We start from the raw sequence: 19,048 nt of genomic DNA on the forward strand, positions 1-19,048 counted from the left end.
AAAAAAAAAAAAAAAGAGTTTACTGTACTAACAACTATAGCCTTGATTCTTATTTCAAGTAACATCTGTGGAGGTTGGGAAGGTGCATCTCGGACCAAGTAAGATTAAAGGCTCCTGTAACACACAGTTACTAAACACCCAGGTTTAACATTGTAAGACTGAGTTCCAGGATGGCGCCTGTGGCTCAGTGGGTTGGGTGCCAGCCCCATATACAAGGGTGGAGGGTTAGAACACAGTCCCGGGCAAACTACAACAAAAAATAGCCAGGTGTCATGGCAGGCGTCTGTAGACCCAGCTACTTGGGAGGCTGAGGCACGACAATAGCCTATGCCCAGGAGCTGGAGGTTGATGGTACTCTACCAAGGGCGATAATGTGAGACTCCATCTCTTAAAAAAAAAAAAAAAGACTGAGTTCCAAATCCAGCTCAGCATTGAAGTGAATGAACTCGATCTTCTCCTTTAGCAGGGAGGAAAATCTGTACTGACCACCACGTTGTGGTCAGCTAAGAACATAGCATTATACTCAGACATCTGAATGACATGTTTGTGATACAGTACCTGAAGTTTTACCAGGTTCTGTCATAGGAAAAGTAATAGTCTTGTTTCTTATTTCAACTTTCGTGGAAGGTGGTTTTGTCATTGGTTTTACCAAAAGACTAACTGAAGGCTCAGATACTGGGGGAAGAATTCCGAAAGGTTTAGAGGCCAAACGAGTTAAAAGTTCTTCTTGAGTCATATCTTCTCGAATTTGAACTTTCACAATTTTCTGGAATGAACCAAATAAGGGAAAAAGACACAAATAAGGCTGTAATTCAAAAAGAAACAATTCCTATTTTTAAATTAGAGAAAAGAAATGCCAAGCATGCCCATCGACCCACGAATGGATCAATAAATGTGGTATATGTACACCATGGAATACTGTGCAGCCATAAAGAAAGATGGAGACTTTATGTCCTTCATGTTTACATGGATGGAGCTGGAAAACATTCTTCTTAGCAAAGTATCTCAAGAATGGAAGAAAAAGTATCCAATGTACTCAGCCCTACTATGAATTTTAGCCCAAAAATAAGGGGAAAGGGGAGAGGGAGGAGAAGGGGAGGGTGGAGGGAGGGTGATTGATGGGATCACGCCTATGGTTCATCCTATAAGGGTACATGTGAATCTTTCTAAATGTAGACTATAAATGTCTTAACACAACAACTAAGAAAATGACATGAAGGCTGTGTTAACCAGTTGGATGAAAGTATTTCAAATTGTATATAGAAACAACACACTGTACCCCATGATAGTATTAATGTACACAGCTATGATTTAATTTAAAAAAAAAAAATGCCAACTAAACAAAATATTGAGAAATTCAAAAATTAAGGTTTATTAGATGTTGAACATGTTACATGTTTGGCTCTAAGCCTAAGAGTTAAGTAAACTCTGCAAATCAGCAATGGCCCCACGCCCACCCTCAAGAGTCATTCTGATGACTAAAACTCAGTCTGGTGCAATACTTATTTAATAAATAATTAAAGATTATTTATTTCTAATGAAATAAACTTAGTTGGGCTCAAAGAACAAGTAGCCTGGTATCCAGGGAGGACTGGCTCCAGGACCCCAAAGGACACTAGAATCCATGGTTGCTCAAGTCCCTTGCTCAAAACGTCACAGCATTTGCATATAAACCACACACTTCCCCCTGGGCTTTACCTCATCTCTAGATTACTTACACTACCTAACACAAAGTAAATGCTACATGGACAGTTGTTATATTGTATTTTTATTTGTATTATTTTTTATTGTTTTCAATCTGTAGTTGGCTTAACCTGCTGATGTGGAACCCTAGATACAGAAGGTCAAGTGTACCTTCATTTGACTTCTGAAATGTAAGCGTTAATGAGGATTACAGAACTGAAGCTACATAGTAAGAGAAATGTTGCTCAAAGAAAACCCACTTTCAAAAGTACCTTCTGTCCATTGTCACAGTGTACATATATCAGCCCACTCCATGGGAACATCGACTGTTTTGTGGATAAGGAGTTGTTAGGACTCACAAGAATTTGTAGTTTACTCCTTAAAAAAAAATAATGAAAATCAAAAATATTCTGTACTTTAACAGCAGTAATCACAAGAGTCATAAATACTGTCAGTCAGGGACCTACTATGCCTTTACAGTTTGGAAAAGCAGAGAAAGCCCCTGGCCCCCAGAAGCTCATGTGGCCTTCAGTTCTCGACTCAGTGGCTAAGAAAAGCCAAATGACACCAACTCATGCCCCACTGGCAAAACTCATGTGAAAACAAACCATGTCACAGAAATACCATTTTAAAGGCAATTCAGAAGAAAACTTGATCCACTCGGTAATAAAACAGTCACAGAGAATGTAGCAGCTGGGGAGGAAGCTGGAAGAAAGGTAGGTGGGAAAGAAATGAAGAAAACACTTTGTTTTGGATGGTGCCTGTGCCTCAGAGGATAGGGTGCTGGCCCCATATATTGAGGGTGGCAGATTCAAACACAGCTCCAGCCAAACTGCAACAAAAAAATAGCCTGGTGTTATGGCGGGTGGCTGTAGTCCCAGCTACTCGGGAGGCTGAGGCAAGAGAATCACCTAAGCCCAAGAGCTAGAGGTTGCTGTGAGCTGTGATGCCACCGCACTCTATACAGGGTGACAGCTTGAGACTCTGTCTCTAAAAAAAAAGAAAACACTTTGTTTCCTTATAACCCAGTTGCTATTTCCTATGCTCAGTGTTCTCTTCAAGAATTTAAAGTGGATGATGTGATCAGATTTGTGGCTTAAATCACCAGCTACAAAAATGGAAGGGCAAAATGATTCACCACTACAAAGAACACGAGGGCTGGCTTGGCGCCCGTGGCTCAGTGAGTAGGGTGCTAGACACATACACCAAAGCTGCTGGGTTCAAGCCTAGCCTGGGCATTATGGCTAGGCATTACAAGCGCCTGCTAAACAACAATGACAATTGCAACCAAAAAACAGCCAGGTGTTGTGGCAAGAACCTGTAATCCCAGTTACTTGGGAGGCTGAAGCAAGAGAATCACTTAAGCCCAAGAGTTTGAGGTTGCTGTGAGCTCCAATGACACAGCACTCTACTGAGGGTGACATAGTGAGACTGTCTTAAAAAAAAAAAAAAAACCACATGGGCTACAGAGAAGATGACTTATGCAAATCTGCTGCATCTCTCTGTCTTCTCACTCATTAGCTGAGAAGCATAGGAACACTTAGGAGGTTTTAACTGAGGGCTCTGGAGTGTCCCTAACAATACATTAGTTACAGTCTTAGTCAAGGAAACGCCCCTAAAATGAACACATGTCATTTTGCAAAAGCAAACAAATTTCATGTCGGCCTTCTGCAAAGATGCTGACCCCCTTGGCTTGGTGCCTGTGGCTCAAGTGGCTAAGGCGACAGCCACATACACCTAAGGTGGCGGGTTTGAATCCAGCCCGGTCCTGCCAAAACAACAATGATGGCTGCAACCAAGAAATAGCCAGGCGTTGTGGCAGGCACCTGTGGTCCCAGGTACTTGGGAGGCTGAGGCAAGAGACTCCCTTGAGCTCAGGAGTTGAGGTTGCTGTGAGCTGTGATGCCACGGCACTCTACCCAGGGTGACAGCTTGAGGCTCTGTCTCAAAAAAAAAAAAAAAAGAACTGTTCTGTTTGGGCTTTACATACATAGTGGTCCCTGTCTCCATCACAGGCCCAGTTTTGCTCCTTTTTGTAATTTGTGGGCAGACCATGACACTAAAGCATTCTGTCCTCTTCCAGGGAGTCAGTTCTGCCTCTGCCACCTCAGGTTAACAATTGCTGGCTGTGTGTGACCTCGGCTCCTAAATGGTGTGCCGTTACCCCACAAGCAAATACCAAACAAATACTCTGTACCATCTGCACAGTGCAAAGTTTTACTCAGTAAGTTAAAATGAAACATTATTTGACCCATAAAAAGTCACCCTAACAGCATCCGGACTGTACTCTGAAGAGCAGAGAAGTCGTACTCACTCTGGCGAGACAAAGCCATGCTGTGGTGTGACTGTGAGACAATGTGCTGGCCAGCACAGCTCGAATCTCAGCAGCCTGGCACAATTATTTACAATCTGGAAACATGTCGTTTTTGCCATGTCACCTGTTGTATCAGACAAATAAAATTTACACTTAGCAACACTGAAAAGGCAAACATTAACAAATGATATGATTTACTTTGCTTTCCCACCTGCTCAATTAGAGGAATTTCAAATCCCTGATAAGTGAGCCCAACTGTTCGCTATAGGAGACAATGAAGACACTGGCAACACTGAGTGAAGTTAGGGGAAAGCGGGGTCTGAAAACTGTCACCACAGGGCACTCACTCTGGCATGTGCACACACATCAGATCCCCTCCTACTCTGAACCAGCTCTCCCAACCGCCTGGCACTCAGTCTGGCATGTGCACACACATCAGATCCCCTTCTACTCTGAACCAGCTCTCCCAGGATAAAGGGCAGCAGGAGTGAGTGCCAAGTGAGCTCTCCAGCAGGTCTGTGGCTCTGTCACTGAGCTGAGGTCTTAGCAGAGCAGGACAGCCTTGGGACAAGGACAGGCTCCAGGGGCAGGGCAGAACCTGGGTGAGGCATGCATATATGGGACTCCCCACATAAGCCACAGGCATGGAGGCAGCGCCGGATCCCAAGATGTGGTCTTTGGCATGACTGTCAACATACTCACAAGGAGAAGGGGCTACCAGGACCAGGTGCTCAGGATGGACCATCCACATCTCCTCAGAGGCAGATGCATCCTGAGGTGGGTGAGCAGCTTGTGATGGATGAGAACCTTGAGGACCTCTAACTGGTAAAACATCCAAAGAGACATTGCCACTGTGTTTTCCAGAGGTTTCTGAGTCACTACAAAAATTATTCAAATTCAGAAAAGTAAGAGAAAGCAAGAAAAAAGAAGTTAAAAAGTTCAAATAATGAGCTGGGCTTGGTGGCTCATACCTGTATAATACTAGTACTCTGGGAGGCTGAGGCTGGTGGATTGCCTAAGCTCAGGAGTTCAAGACCAGCCTGAGCAAGAGCAAGACCCTGTCTCTAAAACTAGCCAGGTGTTGTGGTGGGTGTCTATAATCCTAGCCACTTGGGAGGCTGAGGCAAAAGAATCACTTGAGCCCAAGAGTTTGAGGTTGCTGTGAGCTGTAATACCAGGGTACTCTAACCGAGGGAGACAAAGTGAGACTATGTGTCTCCAAAGGAAAAAAAAAGAGAAGAAAAAGGTTCAGATGATGTCACATTTTGCTATTAATTCTTCATAGATCTAAAAACACTTAAGACAAAACTAAGAAATGCATTACGTACTATGTGTATTTCAGTGAATGAAATTCCTTCATAATGTTTGTACTTAAAAGTGTGCATAAAAAATACAGTACAGGGCAAATAGTACAAAAAACTTTAGAGTATTGGGCAATTTAAATTTTCTTCTGCCTTGACTTCAGCATGCCATCTGAAGGTTCTTAAAAAACTTATAAGAAAATGACCAAAGAGGCAGGTCTCAGTGGGTTAACCTTGTAATCTCAGAAACTCTGGGAGACTGAAGTGGGCAGATAAACTGAGACCAGCTTGAGCCAGAGGGAGTGTGGTAGTGTGGCCAGGCAGTGTGGTGGACACCTGTAGTCCCAGCTACTTGGGAGACTGAGGCAAGAGAATCGCTTGAGCCCAAGAGCTTGATGTTGCTGTGAGCTATGACGCCATGACACTCTACCCAGGGTGACAAAGTGAGACTCTCTCAAAAAAAAAAAAAATTAAAAAAAGAAAATGACCCAATATTAGGAATTTAAGAAAAACAAAATACTTAACTGTATTTAACACTGCATAATTAGTTTCACAATGCTGACACAAAATAAAGCCATTAAAACAGGACGGTCTTCTGGGTAAAATACTATAGTAAGAAGTACTAATACGGTTTAAGAAGATTTTTATTAAGTGTTAAAACAAAGTGAACTTTAGATTATAAAAAATTACAATTCACTGAATTTTTTAATCTTCAAAGCATATGACATAACTGAAGTTTCATCGTGTAGTGCCTGGACTCTCCTAACACATGGTAGAGCTGAAACTCCCTCGATTTCAAGTCAACACTGGGCAGAGATCCCCTTCTGACCTCTCACCTTTCCTCCCTCCCTCCTTTTTTTTTTTTTTTTTTTGCAACAGAGTCTCACTCTATTGCCCTGGGTAGAGTGCCTTAGCATCATAGCTCACAGCAACCTCAAACTCCTAGGCTCAAGGATAAAAGGATCTAGAAATCCTCTCACCTCAGTTACCTGAGTAACTGGGACTTACAGGCGCCCCATCTCCCCCAACGCCTTCCTAATCTTTTAATTGGGTTTCTTAGGCTGGTCTCAGACTCCTGAGCTGCAGGGATCCTCCTGCCTCAGCCTCCCAGAGTTTGAGGATTACAGGCATGAGCCACAGCACCAGTCTCCCCCTTCCTTTCCTAATCAAAATCCCACAGCCCCAGGGCTACCAAACAAAAGTCATTATTTTTTTTTAAAGTTAATTCTTGGCTTTTTTGTTTACTAAGAACTCATTTCTCACAGTTTAAGCAATTTTCAACCTAATTTTAATATATGTAATTGCAATCTTTTTTTTTTCCTTTTGAGACAGAGTCTCACTACATCACCCTCAATAGAGTGCCGTGTGTCACAGCTCACAGCAACCTCAAACTCTTAGGCTCCATCTCTCATGGAATGCTTCTGTCTAGAATTATTTGTGGTAAAGAAACCTGAAATTTATGATCTCATGGGGTACAAATCTTTGAAAAATATCACATTATATAATTATCAAAGTAAAAAATAGAACTTTCATGTTCAAAATAATGCCCCCTTTTATAGAGGATGTATGTTAAACTGAGTCAGATGCAATAATTAATGTTGCAAAAGGGACCTAGGAAATGCTGTTGGGAGTCCTGGACTCTTTCAGGCTTCACTTCAAATTATTAGGAAAGCTTAATTCTTTTTTCTTATTCTTTTTTTTTTTTTGAGACGGAGCCTTAAGCTGTCCCCCTGGGTAGAGTGTTGTGGCATCACAGCTCATAGCAACCTCCAACTCCTGGGCTCAAGCGAGTCTCCTGCCTCAGCCTCCCAAGTAGCTGGGACCACAGGCGCCTGCCACAACGCCCGGCTATTTTTTGGTTGCAGCCATCATTGCTGTTTGGCGGGCCCGGGCTGGGGATTCAAACCCGCCACCTTAGGTGTATGTGGCTGGCGCCTTAGCCACTTGAGCCACAGGTGCCGAGCCAAAAAGCTTAATTCTAAATACTATCTTTGAGCCTGTGGATCTGACTTGTTAATCCAACCTTCTATTATCTTAGTCATATGGAAAGGCTGAAGAACTGCTCTATTCTGAAAAACAGTACACACACAGGCTCTCTAAATGTAATCTTAGATTAGATTCTGGGCCAGGAAGAAAGGGAAAAAAGGAATTTTTTTGTTTTGTGGTTTAACTATAAAGGACATTAGTGAAAGAACTGGTGGAATATGAATGGAATCTGTGGACTAAATACTCGTGGGGCACTCATGCTGAATGTCCTAATTTTGACAGGTTTTCCTTGGGTTCTCCATGGCTATGTAGGAGAGTGTTTCCAGGAAATCTGGGGCTAACTGGTTATCACTGTCTGCAACTTGCTCTTAAGTAATGAATGGTCACATAACGTGTAGTGAATGTTAACAACAGGGAATCTGAATGCCGGGGACATTTTTTTTAAACTTTTCCTGAAAGTTTGAAATTATTTCAACTTAAACTAAAAAATAAAACTTAATAAACATTTTGAGGCAAAACAGTAATAAAGTCTACGGAGAAAACATCAGCTCTAATATGAATCAAATAAATCTTGAGTTCTGGTCAAAGAATTCTGTTCATTCAATTTACCTTTTAGAATCCAAACTAGCTCTGGAAGAAGACTGGAGAAATTCTCTACTAGAAATGGAATCTCTGAATTCTCCAATTACTGAAAGAACAATTTTACACATGTTTCCATAAAAAAGCTGAACATCATTGGGCCGCTGGGGAAGATCATATACTGAAATAGAAAATAATGTTTTGAAATACATGAATCTTCACATAAGCACCATGAAACAGCAGATACATTTATATAATGGTAAGCCACAAAGCAGTATCTTCTCAAGTTAGGCAACTGACATTTTGATGACTGACACCGCCCACCACCAGGAAAGCATAGGCCCACGGGGCTGTAGCTCAGGTCCGGGCCTGAATTTGGACCCCCCCTTTGCCACTCATTAGGTCTGTGACCTTTGGCAAATTATTTAACCTCTCTGAGCTCAATTATAGCTTAGAGTTACAACCTATCTGGGGGGAGGTTCTTGTGAGCATTACAATAAGAATGTTTTTCAAGATATACATGACAATAAACATTTATATAAAGTTTGCTATGGGCCAGGCACTATTCTAATTCCTTTATATATGTTAATTTTAATTTTCAAAACAAATCTTTGACAAAGGTACTATTATCTCCACTTCAAAGACAAAGAATTTGGGGGGTTGTGGGTCATGGTGTGTGACACACCTCTTGGAGAGGAGACACAATTATAAGAGGGACCTTACCTAACAAAGGCAAGCAGTGTGACCTGGTTCTTTATACCCTCAATGAATACCCAACAATAAAAAATGAAAAAGATAAAGAACTTGAAGAACAAAGAGGTTAAGGTACTTTATGAGTGGCAATCTCACAGATAATTTAAGCAAATCTATAAACCAGGTACTATTAACATAATTATTTTTAGATTAATAAAATAATGCCCCAAGTGACATCTGTAGATCAGGCCACCCAGATCTGTTCATACAAGATACAGTAGAACCCTGATAGGTGGCCACCCAAGGGATTGTAACAAACTGGTCAACATTTGGAGGTGGTCAACATAAGGAAATCTCCAGCCAGTCTATGAAAATCAGGTCAACTTACGGAGATGGTCAATGTATGGAGGTGGTCAGCTATGGAGGTCCTACTGTACTCTATAAGAGTATTTTGTATTCTACATATAAATTTAAAAATATAGATACTTTAAAATTATCTAAAATGAACCATCAAGTGTAGTTGAACAAGTATCATATTTTTTTTTTTTTTTGAGACAGAGCCTCAAGCTATCCCCCTGGCATCACAGCTCACAGCAACCTTGAACTCAATCTGGGCTCAAGTGAGTCTCCTGCCTCAGCCTCCCAGGTAGCTGGGACCACCCAGGCGCCCACCACAACGCCCGGCTATGTTTTGGTTGCAACCGTCATTGTTGTTTTGGCAGGCCTGGGCTGGATTCGAACCTGCCCCCTTAGGTGTATGTGGCTGGCACCTTAGCCACTTGAGCCACAGGCACTGAGCCCAAGTATCATATTTTTAATGGAAATTTTATTTTTATTTATTTATTTATTTATTTGAAACAGAGTGTCACTTTGTTGCTTGGTTAGAGTGCTGTGAGTGCCATGACGTCAGGGCTCACAGCAACCTCATATTCTTGGGCTTAAGCGATTCTCCTGTGTCAGCCTCCCAAGTAGCTAGGACTACAGGCTCCTGCCACAACGCCTGGCTATTTTTTGTTGTAGATGTTATTGTTGTTTAGCTGGCCCAGGCTGGGTTTGAACTTGCCAGCCTTGGTGTATATGGCTGGTGCTGTAACCACTGTACTACAGGCGCTGAGCCTTTAATGGAAATTTTAAAAGAACAAAATGACTAAATTTAAATTTATATTAACTTAATCAAGACATATGACAATGAAAGTTTTAATCAACAGTGAAAATATTGCACAAATAACAAGTTTCATAAAAGAGTATTACAAATATATGTAGTAGTATGTTCAAGCAAATGCTATTCAAAATAATCACATACAAAATTCAACAGTGACAATCTCATACATGATTTATGGTACTGACCAACATTAGAAAAAAGAGGGATTGTTTTTTCCATTCATCTGGACAATAAATACACCATCTTAAAGAATATGGTATTCTAGAGATGAAATTCAGTCTCAACTGAACCCCCTCTTATGGGCAATCTTGGAAGGTTACACAGCTCTTGGTTAGGTTTGTCAACATAAACTTTAACAAAACACATTACTTGAATTTTTGGACTTATAATTCCCTCCACTTGGAATGTTTTTCCTCACTGGGGTCCCACCTTCTCCACCTTGTCAATTCCTCCCCTTTCTTTATGTCTGGCTCCACAGTCATCTCTTTCTACATGAGGTGCCCTTCCAGATTCCTACACATGGTCTGTCATGGCACTCTCCATACGCTCCTTAATCTTCTGCCTTCTGCTTAGTCAGTAAGCCCTTCCTGGACAAGGCAGCTTCCTGTGCTCACAAATCCCAGTGTGGTGCAGGGCACCTTGTGTGGTCTCACTGTGTGTGTATCCATTCAACGGATGGCCGGTTGGTCAATCAGGGAGCCATGCAAACTTCCAAACCACTGCAAATTCTTGCTACTTATTTTTACACGCAGTTTTCACCACCCTTGCAATGAGCTACTAAGTGTTACTGTTCCATTTCTATAGTAAAGCTCCACCTTTTATTGGGTCCTTGATCTGAGGACGAGATGTGGGGCTGCAGTGGCAGAGATGGGTCTCTCTCCTCACCCCACTCCCGTGGTGCCCTTCTGACACGCCCTTTCCAAGCTGCTCACCATTTTCAACTGTCTCCTCTCTGCTTCCGCTTTGAGATAACGTAGATGCTACTTTACTGGAAAGGTCACAGACTAGTCCACACCCCTACTAAGGCATAAGTATCTTTTCCTTTATCATTTCGTATTTTAGAAGCAAAATATATTCCATCAATTAAAAACCAGTAAATAAAAATAGAAGGAACCAACTATCACCTGAAGTTCTGCCACAAAGACACAGCCACTAAATACTTTGCTGTGTATACTCTGGTGATTTTACTCATTATACATACATGTAAATTATTTTTACCAAAATGAGATCTTACTATACAAACTTTTAAAATATTTTTAAGATATTTTGTAATAAATTAGTAGCTTTCCACGTCATTTAGTGGAGATAAATTTCACTGTTATAAAGGTTTTAAAATTTTCTACTGCCTCCTATTCTTGGGTGTTAAAGTTATTATCTAATATCTTGTTTTTTGGTTTTTTTTGAGACAGAGCCTCAAGCTGTCCCCCTGGGTAAAGTGCCGTGGCATCACAGCTCATAGCAACCTCCAACTCCTGGGCTCAAGTGAGTCTCCTGCTTCTGCCTCCCAAGTACCTGGGACCACAGGCGCCCACCACAACGCCTGGCAATTTTTTGGTTGCAGCTGTCGTTGTTTGGTTGGCCGGGCTGGATTCGAACCCACCACCTTAGGTGTATGTGGCTGGTGTCTTAGCCTCTTGAGCCACAGGCACCGAGCCAACATCTCGTTTTTGTACTTTTTTTTGAGACTGAGTCTCACTATGTTGCCCTCAGTGAAAATCTGTACACATATTTTTACATAATTTGTAGGTCTCCATACATATACTTTTTATAAGAAATAAGCACTATTAAATATTTGAACTCAAATAGGGACAATCACCTAGGTCATGGTCACTTCATTACTATCTATTTTGGATTTTTTTTCCCTCCATCACATCTCCCATAAATCTTATGATAGCATAGAAACTTCAGCATGAGTGCCAGTTTATAATCAAATCTTAAATAGCATTAATCTGAGATCTGTTTTGGAGACAAGGTCTCACTCTGTCTCCCGGGCTAGCAGCTCACTGCAGCCTCCAATTCCTGGGCTCAAGCGGTGCTCCTGCCACAGCCTCCTGAGTGGCTGGTCAGGTCTATAGGCCAACACCACCATGCCTATCTAATTTTTTAATTTTTTCCAGAGATGAGGTCTTACTCTTGCCCAAGCTAGTCTCAAACTCCTGGCCTCAAGTCATTCTCCAGCCTGAGCCTTCCAAAGTGCTAGGATTACTGACAGGAGCCTTTGTGCCTGGCCTAACAGGAGTTTATAATGACCACTGTCCTCCTGTTTACAACCCTATCCAGAGACTAAGAGCAGTAAAATATTAATAACATCTAACATTTATCTAGCAAAGCCTATTCATTTGATCCTCATAAAAACTCTGTATGGATGAGAAAAGTGGTATCATTCCTCTTCCCATTTTACAGATAAGGCAACTGAATTTCAGTGGTATAATTTGTTTGAATTCATATAGCAGAGCTATGGCTCAAACACAGACTGACATCATATCCAAATGAACGCTTTTCCTTCTGATATGACTGGACCTAGATAATACCATAAATGATTCAAAAGATGTAAGATGTTAAAATTCTTACCTTCAGTTACTAGTAGCTCATCTTGAAATGATTCAACAAAATCAATGTTTTGCAGCACACTATGCTCTGGAAGTATCTGTTTTATAATTTCTGGTTCATGAGACAAGGCTCTAGCAAGACAGATTTTTATTAATAAGATTTAGTAAGATTTTCATTAATCACTTGGCAAATTCCACAATACATAAATCTCATATCTAAAAAAAAACTTTTGGAATTTCCCTTAAAAATTGCACATGATAGTAAAATCAACAGTTTCAGTTAAACATTTGACATCAAAAAAATAAGTTCCTAATACAAAAGTAGAAGAAAGAGTAAAATTAGATATTTTTCAGGTCTGACATTTTCAGTATTTGTGATAATTTGGTCACAGTTAGAAATTTGTCTCTGAATAAAAAAGAACATGCTAAAAACTGATGTACCTCAGAGTGAAATGTCTAAATTACCACATGACTACAAACCTAGTCTGTTCTCTTCGAGAGAATTTTTAGAGTGAGAAAATGTGATGTAAATTTCTCCATAAAACCCAGATGTTCACAAAGACAAATCTAATAACTGTAATTTCACAGCAAAGAGGATTTTTGAAATAATACATTGATTTCTATAACCAAAGAAGAAGTTTCTATCTCTAAAATATTTAAGAAAAAAAACAGGTTCAAAGTTGAGCTTTGGACACATTTCACATTTGGTCTGTTCTTATGCCATGTAACAAGTACTATTAAACTTCCTCTTTTTAAACTTTCCAACAGTCCTCAATAAATTAAGAACAAAACAATTTTCCAATTTCTGTATCAGACTAAAACCACAGCACAGCAGGAAGGGTTGGATGCAGATGGATTGCTGAGTTCATCTATAACCCTTTCTAATGATTTCCCACTAACATGAAACATGGTGAGCTTCACTTACATTTAGGTATTCTGATCTAGGAAACCAAACTATAATAAAAGAATCTAGAATTCAACACACAAAATTGTAATTTATGTTTAAATCACACCTAAACCTAAATCAATACCCTGAATTTGCTAACAGTTTAGTGTAAATTATATTTGAACTAGATATATCATGCTTTAAATAGGTACAAATAAACATCGTACACATTTCTTTCTTTCTTTCTTTTTTAGAGATAGAGTTTCACTTTGTTGCCCTCGGTAGAGAGCTGTGGTGTCACAGCTCACAGCAACCTCCAGCTCTTGGGCTTAGGTGATTCTCTTGCCTCAGCCTCCCGAGTAGCTGGGACTATAGGTGCCCATCACAATGCCCGGATATTTTTTTGTTGCAGTTTTGGCAGGGGCCAGGTTCAAACCAGCCACCCTTAGTATATGGGTCCGGCGCCCTACTCACTCAGCCACAGGCGCCGGCCTCATATACATTTCTAAACTACTACTCAATCCTTTCAAATAATTCACTGCCTGCTCAGAAGTATTCCAAATTATGCGGATGTGTTGATACCATATAATCTTTCAGTAGTTCTTACATATTTTCTAGATGTATTGTATTAAGAACGTGGTCCTTAGCCAGGTGTTGTGGCAGGTGCCTGTAGTCCCAGCTACTCGGGAGGCTGAAGCTAAAGAATCGCTTAAGCCCAAGAGCTGGAGGTTGCTATGAACTGTGACACCACGGCACTCTACCGATGGCAACAAAGTGAGACTGTCTCTTAAAAAAAACAAAAAAAATGGTCCTGTTACACAGTATGACACTCTTATTGAAAAACAGGCACAATACATGTCTACAGAAGAAGGCATATATAAGAAAACACAGGGGTTGAGTTTCCTGTGGCTACTTCTTCCACACATTATGGTAGCTTATCAGCCACACAAATTTTACCACGGTTTTCATTTATCAGTTCACTAATAGTAAAACATGTTCTCAACATTCCAAACCCCAAACCACCTAAGCCCTCATTATTTCCAGTAAAGAGTTCCCAGCATTGTATAAGTAATCTACCTTCGATACTGCTGTCTTGAGATTTCATCTCCACCAAAGAAGTACACAGTTGACAGTTGTGTTGTGCCTCTGTAATTGCTCTCTCTGTCTGATGGGTTATATATTAAAGTAACATCCTGATGCCAAGGAAAAAAATCAGGAGTAAATATTAAATATTTTCTTGACTAAGTCATTTTACTGTATGTAAATTCTTAAGCTAGACACCAGGCCATCTGTCAGGTGTTTCCAATGAGACCACAGATGCACTTCCACTTCTATGTGACTTTCAAATATCATTTTCGCTTTTGGCCATAAAACATATAATTATTAATTTAATCAAAAATGAGTGCAGATTTTTAGTGCAGAGTCTTTTATACATACTTCTTGTGTTCTTTCCTTGAGTACAAATTTATCAGGGAAAATCCTCAGTACTTCAGGATCCAGCAAAACCTTTTTCTGAGGATTCTTAAAAACTACTGCTTTAACGAAAGCTGCTCGGGAGCCAGTGTTGCGGACAGAAAAAACAATTCTATTTTCTTTGCCAGGTATTAAATCATCCACTGTTACCATGTAACTGTCAGACAGTTTTTTAACACCTTCCAAAATAAGATTACTTGTTCCTCCATATCCAGACAAAGGTATCTGAAAGAAAATACACATCCAAAATTATTTTTATGTAACTAGAAAGCAGAAGACTGAATTATAGTCAGGAGAAAATACAGAAAGATTTAATACAAATAAAAATGGTACTATTTGTATATCTCAGCTAGCAGCCACCCTGCATCCGGCCCAGCATTATGTTATATTAAGAACTTTAGTCCTAAAGGAAAAACACAGCAAAGAGCTGAACAACTATCTGCCCTCTGATAGTGCTATGGATACTTACAGTTATAAAAGCCAAGCTTAGATGATAAAGAAACAATAATAAAAAGATGAGTCTAGGCTCAGTGCCCGTATCTCAAGGCTAGGGGCGCCAGCCACATACATGGTAGCCGGCGGGATCGAACCCAGCCCGGGCCTGCCAAACAACAATGACAATTAAAACCAAAAAACAGTCAGTTGTCGTGGCAGGTGCCTGTAGTCCCAGCTACTTGGCAGACAAGAGAATCGCTTAAGCTCAAGAGTTGGAGGTTGCTGTGAGCTGTGACGCCATGGGACTCTACTGAGGGTGACATAGTGAGACTCTGTCTCCAAAAAACAAATAAACAAAAAACCAAAAAAACCCAACAAATTAGTCTAGAGATGCTTGCTTAGAAAGTTTTTTAGGGTAAAATATACTGGTGTTTGCAATTATTTTTTGAAATGCATTAACAGATGAACTGATGGATAGTCAGACATGTAGGAAAAGAAATATGGCAAAATGTTAACTGTAGAATCTAAGTCATAGGTATGTGGGTGTTTACTGTATGAACTTTCAACTTCTCAGTAATTCTGAAAATTTTCAGAACAAATTGTTATGAGGAAAAAAAATCTATTATAATATAATTTTCTTATCGTGTTTGGTGTAGCCAGTGTCAGACAGAAGCAGGTAAAAGGGACTAAACTGATGACAAAAATTCCAACAACTCTTCAAGGACAAACACAATGGCACCGACCCAGGCCTGGGAATACCATCTGGTCCTGCTCCCCAAGGCTCAACGGAAACAAAGGTGCATAGATTATATCCCATAAATAACAATGTAAGGAGAATGCCCTGCCAGAAAAGAAAATTCCCATACTTGTTAAAATGTTCATCTTTAAAAATTACCTTTCATTCCTAATTATAGGTTGAATATCCCTTATTTGAAATGGTTGGGACCAGAGCATTTCAAAATTTGGAATATTTGCATCATACCAGTTGAGCATCCCTAATCCCAAAATCTGAATTCCAAAATGCTCCAAGGAGCCTTCCTTTCAGTGTCATGCTGGCACTCAGAGTTTCTCATCTGGGGGATTTCAAATTTCCCTCTGATAAGCCCTGTTGTAAAGGCACTAACCCAGCCAGGTGTGGTGGCTCATTCCTGTAATCCTAGCGCTCTGACAGGCCGACTCAGGTGGACTGCCTGAGCTCACAGGTTTGAGACCATCCTGAGCCAGAGCGAGACCCAGTCTCTAAAAATAGCCAGGTATTATGGTGGATGCCTATAGTCCCAGTCCAAGTCCTTGCCTTGGGAAGCTGAGGCAACAGGACACTTGAGCCCAAGAGTTTGAGGTTGCTGTGAGCTAGGATGCCATAGCACTCTACCGAGAGCAACAAAAAAAGGGAACTTACCCACTAATGAGGGCAGAGCCCTCAGGCCTAAATACTTCCCCAAATGCCCTGCCTCTCAATGCTATGGTACTGGGGAGAAAGTTTCTAACACTTGAGTTTTGGGGGACACATTCACCCACACACTAATTCTTAAAGACAGTGCCTGGCACAGACTCAACATGCACCAAATAAAAATATACTTACTATTGTAGTCTCACCATGCCTACAGTATGCAGAGTACAGATCACTTCATTTGTCCCTCCCAACCAAATATGGAAGATGGGTTGGTAACTAGCCCACTTTACAGACGCGAGTGGGAGGGACTTATCCAGATGAGTGCTCCAGAGAAAGGGCTCCTTCCCTGGACTCTCTTGCCTCAGTGTTACCTGCTCACCTACCACTCCACCAGCTCCAGGTTGCTTTATCTTCACAGAAAGGCAATGTGAACAGTCTTAAGTCTTCTAGTGAAATAAAAGCCACACTGATCTATGACTCATGGGCCAACCCCACTCTGCCCACCTCTGTGAGAGGATGGGCTGGCTGTCTGTGCAGGAAGGACCCCCTCTCAGATCCTGGTTTGCCTTAAGATGGCAACCTGAAATTCTGCTTGGCTGACTGTCAAATCAAATAGTCTTAAATCACCAGTTAGTTCTCTAGAGATTCTTCCTTTGCAAACCTGAAACTAATCAGAATACATTCAGGAAGTCTGAAACACGCAGCCCATTTAGTTCTCTCCACAAGCCAAGCTTTATCCTATCCACATGAATCCAGATCATCAGAGAGCTGGATGCCCATGTGTATCACTCCTCTCGCACTGTGTCCTGGGCTCACGTGTAAGGAGGCAACTGTTAAAAGGGCCACTTACATCTTTAAACAATTTTGTCCATCACAGCACATGGGGCCAATTACATGACTCCACAGAAAATGTCAAGCTCCAGCATCGGATGAAGCTTCAGTGGCCACACATATCTCACTTTTTAGCTTTTAGATATTGTTCATTTACCCCATTCCCTCCTTGACACTAGTAAATAGAACCAAAATTTTAGTCCGAGCCCTGCTGCCAAACCGTTGTGCACTTTCATGTAGCTCATGTTCTCTTTCTTTTTTTTTTTTTTTGGCCAGGGCTGGATTGGAACCCACCACCTCCAGCATACGGGGCCAGCACCCTACTCTTTTGAGCATAGGCACCGCCCAGCTCACATTTTCTTAGATCACCTTGCTCTGATCTCTTCCCTTCTTGGAGTTTACCATTTCCATCTCTAATTGTTCTAGATGTATAATTCATATACATAAGTGGCTTCCAATCCTTGAGTGTAACAAACTCTTATCAATAGATACACATATATGGTATAGTCTTAATTCTGGTACCCTGCCAGGATCCCCATGTGGAAACCTGACCACAATTGTCAGCCCTGATAGATGGAGCCTCTGGAGAAGTGACTGAGTCAGGAGGACTCTGCCCCAGGAATGAGACTTGTGCCTCACAGCAGAGGCTGATGTCAATGGTCTTGTCCCTTCCCCCGTGTGAGCATGGAGAGCAGCCCTTAGACACTTGTCTGCTAGGGCCTTGACCTTGCCATCCCGACTCCCAGAATTATGAATAATAAATTTGTGCTTGTTATGAAACACCTGGCCGATGGTACTTGGTCATACCACACTGAACTAAGATGATATTTTTGCAGAACTGAAAGAATAAAATTTATTTGAAAAATCAATATCTTAAATTAGCTCCATCTGGACTTACCCAAAGATGTGGTCCTGAAAAGGTAGGTACATTTCAAAATTCTCAAACTAAAATAGAACTAAAAAGCATTTGAACAGAAGCTGGCTTTTACAACCTGACATTTCTCCAAATTAATTATTCCTTAACTTGTTTGGAACTAGACAATCACATATTTTCACTTATTAAAAGCAGAGCATATAAAATTTATCAACATTAAACCACTAGTTACAACATGTCATAAACTCTGAGGATGGTGGGGAGAGGCAATGAAATTATCTTACTGTGAACTTAATGCCTGGCTGTGACTGGTTTCCAAGTTGTTTGATTTCCAGTTTAGCCAACATACAAGATAATCGAGTAGGTGCAAACAACACACATATGATGATGTCTTCCTTTGGGTGAATTCTGATTTCACAGATACTACTCAATCGCTCTTCTGAACCAAAAGTGTTCTGGAGCTACAATTGAAAAACAATCACTGCATAAAACAAAGCAGCACCACAAATAAAACACACTATTAAAACAAGCTCATCTGCATCTGTGTTCTGGCCCTGGACAGAGCAAACCGTAAAGCGAGATCAGGCACTCAGAGACCTCAAGGTAGAAGTGAAGGGAGACCAGACACTCAGAGACCTCAAGGTAGAAGTGAAAGGAGACCAGACACTCAGAGACCTCAAGGTAGAAGTGAAATGAGACCAGACACTCAGAGACCTCAAGGTAGAAGTGAAATGAGACCAGACACTCACAGACCTCAAGGTAGAAGTGAAATGAGACCAGACACTCAAGAGACCTCAAGGTAGAAGTTAAGGGAGACCAGACACTCAGAGACCTCAAGATAGAAGTGAAGGGAGACCAGACACTCAGAGACCTCAAGGTAGAAGTGAAA

General features: G+C 41.0%; 1 protein-coding gene across 1 annotated transcript in view; it reads right to left on the reverse strand.

Annotated features, from left to right (window-relative positions):
- CEP192 (centrosomal protein 192) overlaps positions 1 to 19,048 on the reverse strand; it is a 152,351-nt gene that overhangs the window by 32,401 nt on the left and 100,902 nt on the right. Inside the window, exons 29-37 of the mRNA XM_023519469.1 lie at positions 18,444 to 18,620; positions 14,591 to 14,851; positions 14,231 to 14,346; positions 12,290 to 12,399; positions 7,894 to 8,044; positions 4,700 to 4,875; positions 3,998 to 4,121; positions 1,956 to 2,061; positions 559 to 766 (exon numbers count right to left, since the gene is read on the reverse strand). Coding sequence (XP_023375237.1) covers positions 559 to 766; positions 1,956 to 2,061; positions 3,998 to 4,121; positions 4,700 to 4,875; positions 7,894 to 8,044; positions 12,290 to 12,399; positions 14,231 to 14,346; positions 14,591 to 14,851; positions 18,444 to 18,620 — 1,429 coding nt within the window. The remainder of the gene's footprint in view (positions 1 to 558; positions 767 to 1,955; positions 2,062 to 3,997; positions 4,122 to 4,699; positions 4,876 to 7,893; positions 8,045 to 12,289; positions 12,400 to 14,230; positions 14,347 to 14,590; positions 14,852 to 18,443; positions 18,621 to 19,048) is intronic.

Source organism: Otolemur garnettii, unplaced genomic scaffold, assembly GCF_000181295.1.
Source record: "Otolemur garnettii isolate 467f Iridium unplaced genomic scaffold, OtoGar3 scaffold00176, whole genome shotgun sequence".
Classification (NCBI taxonomy): domain Eukaryota; kingdom Metazoa; phylum Chordata; class Mammalia; order Primates; family Galagidae; genus Otolemur; species Otolemur garnettii.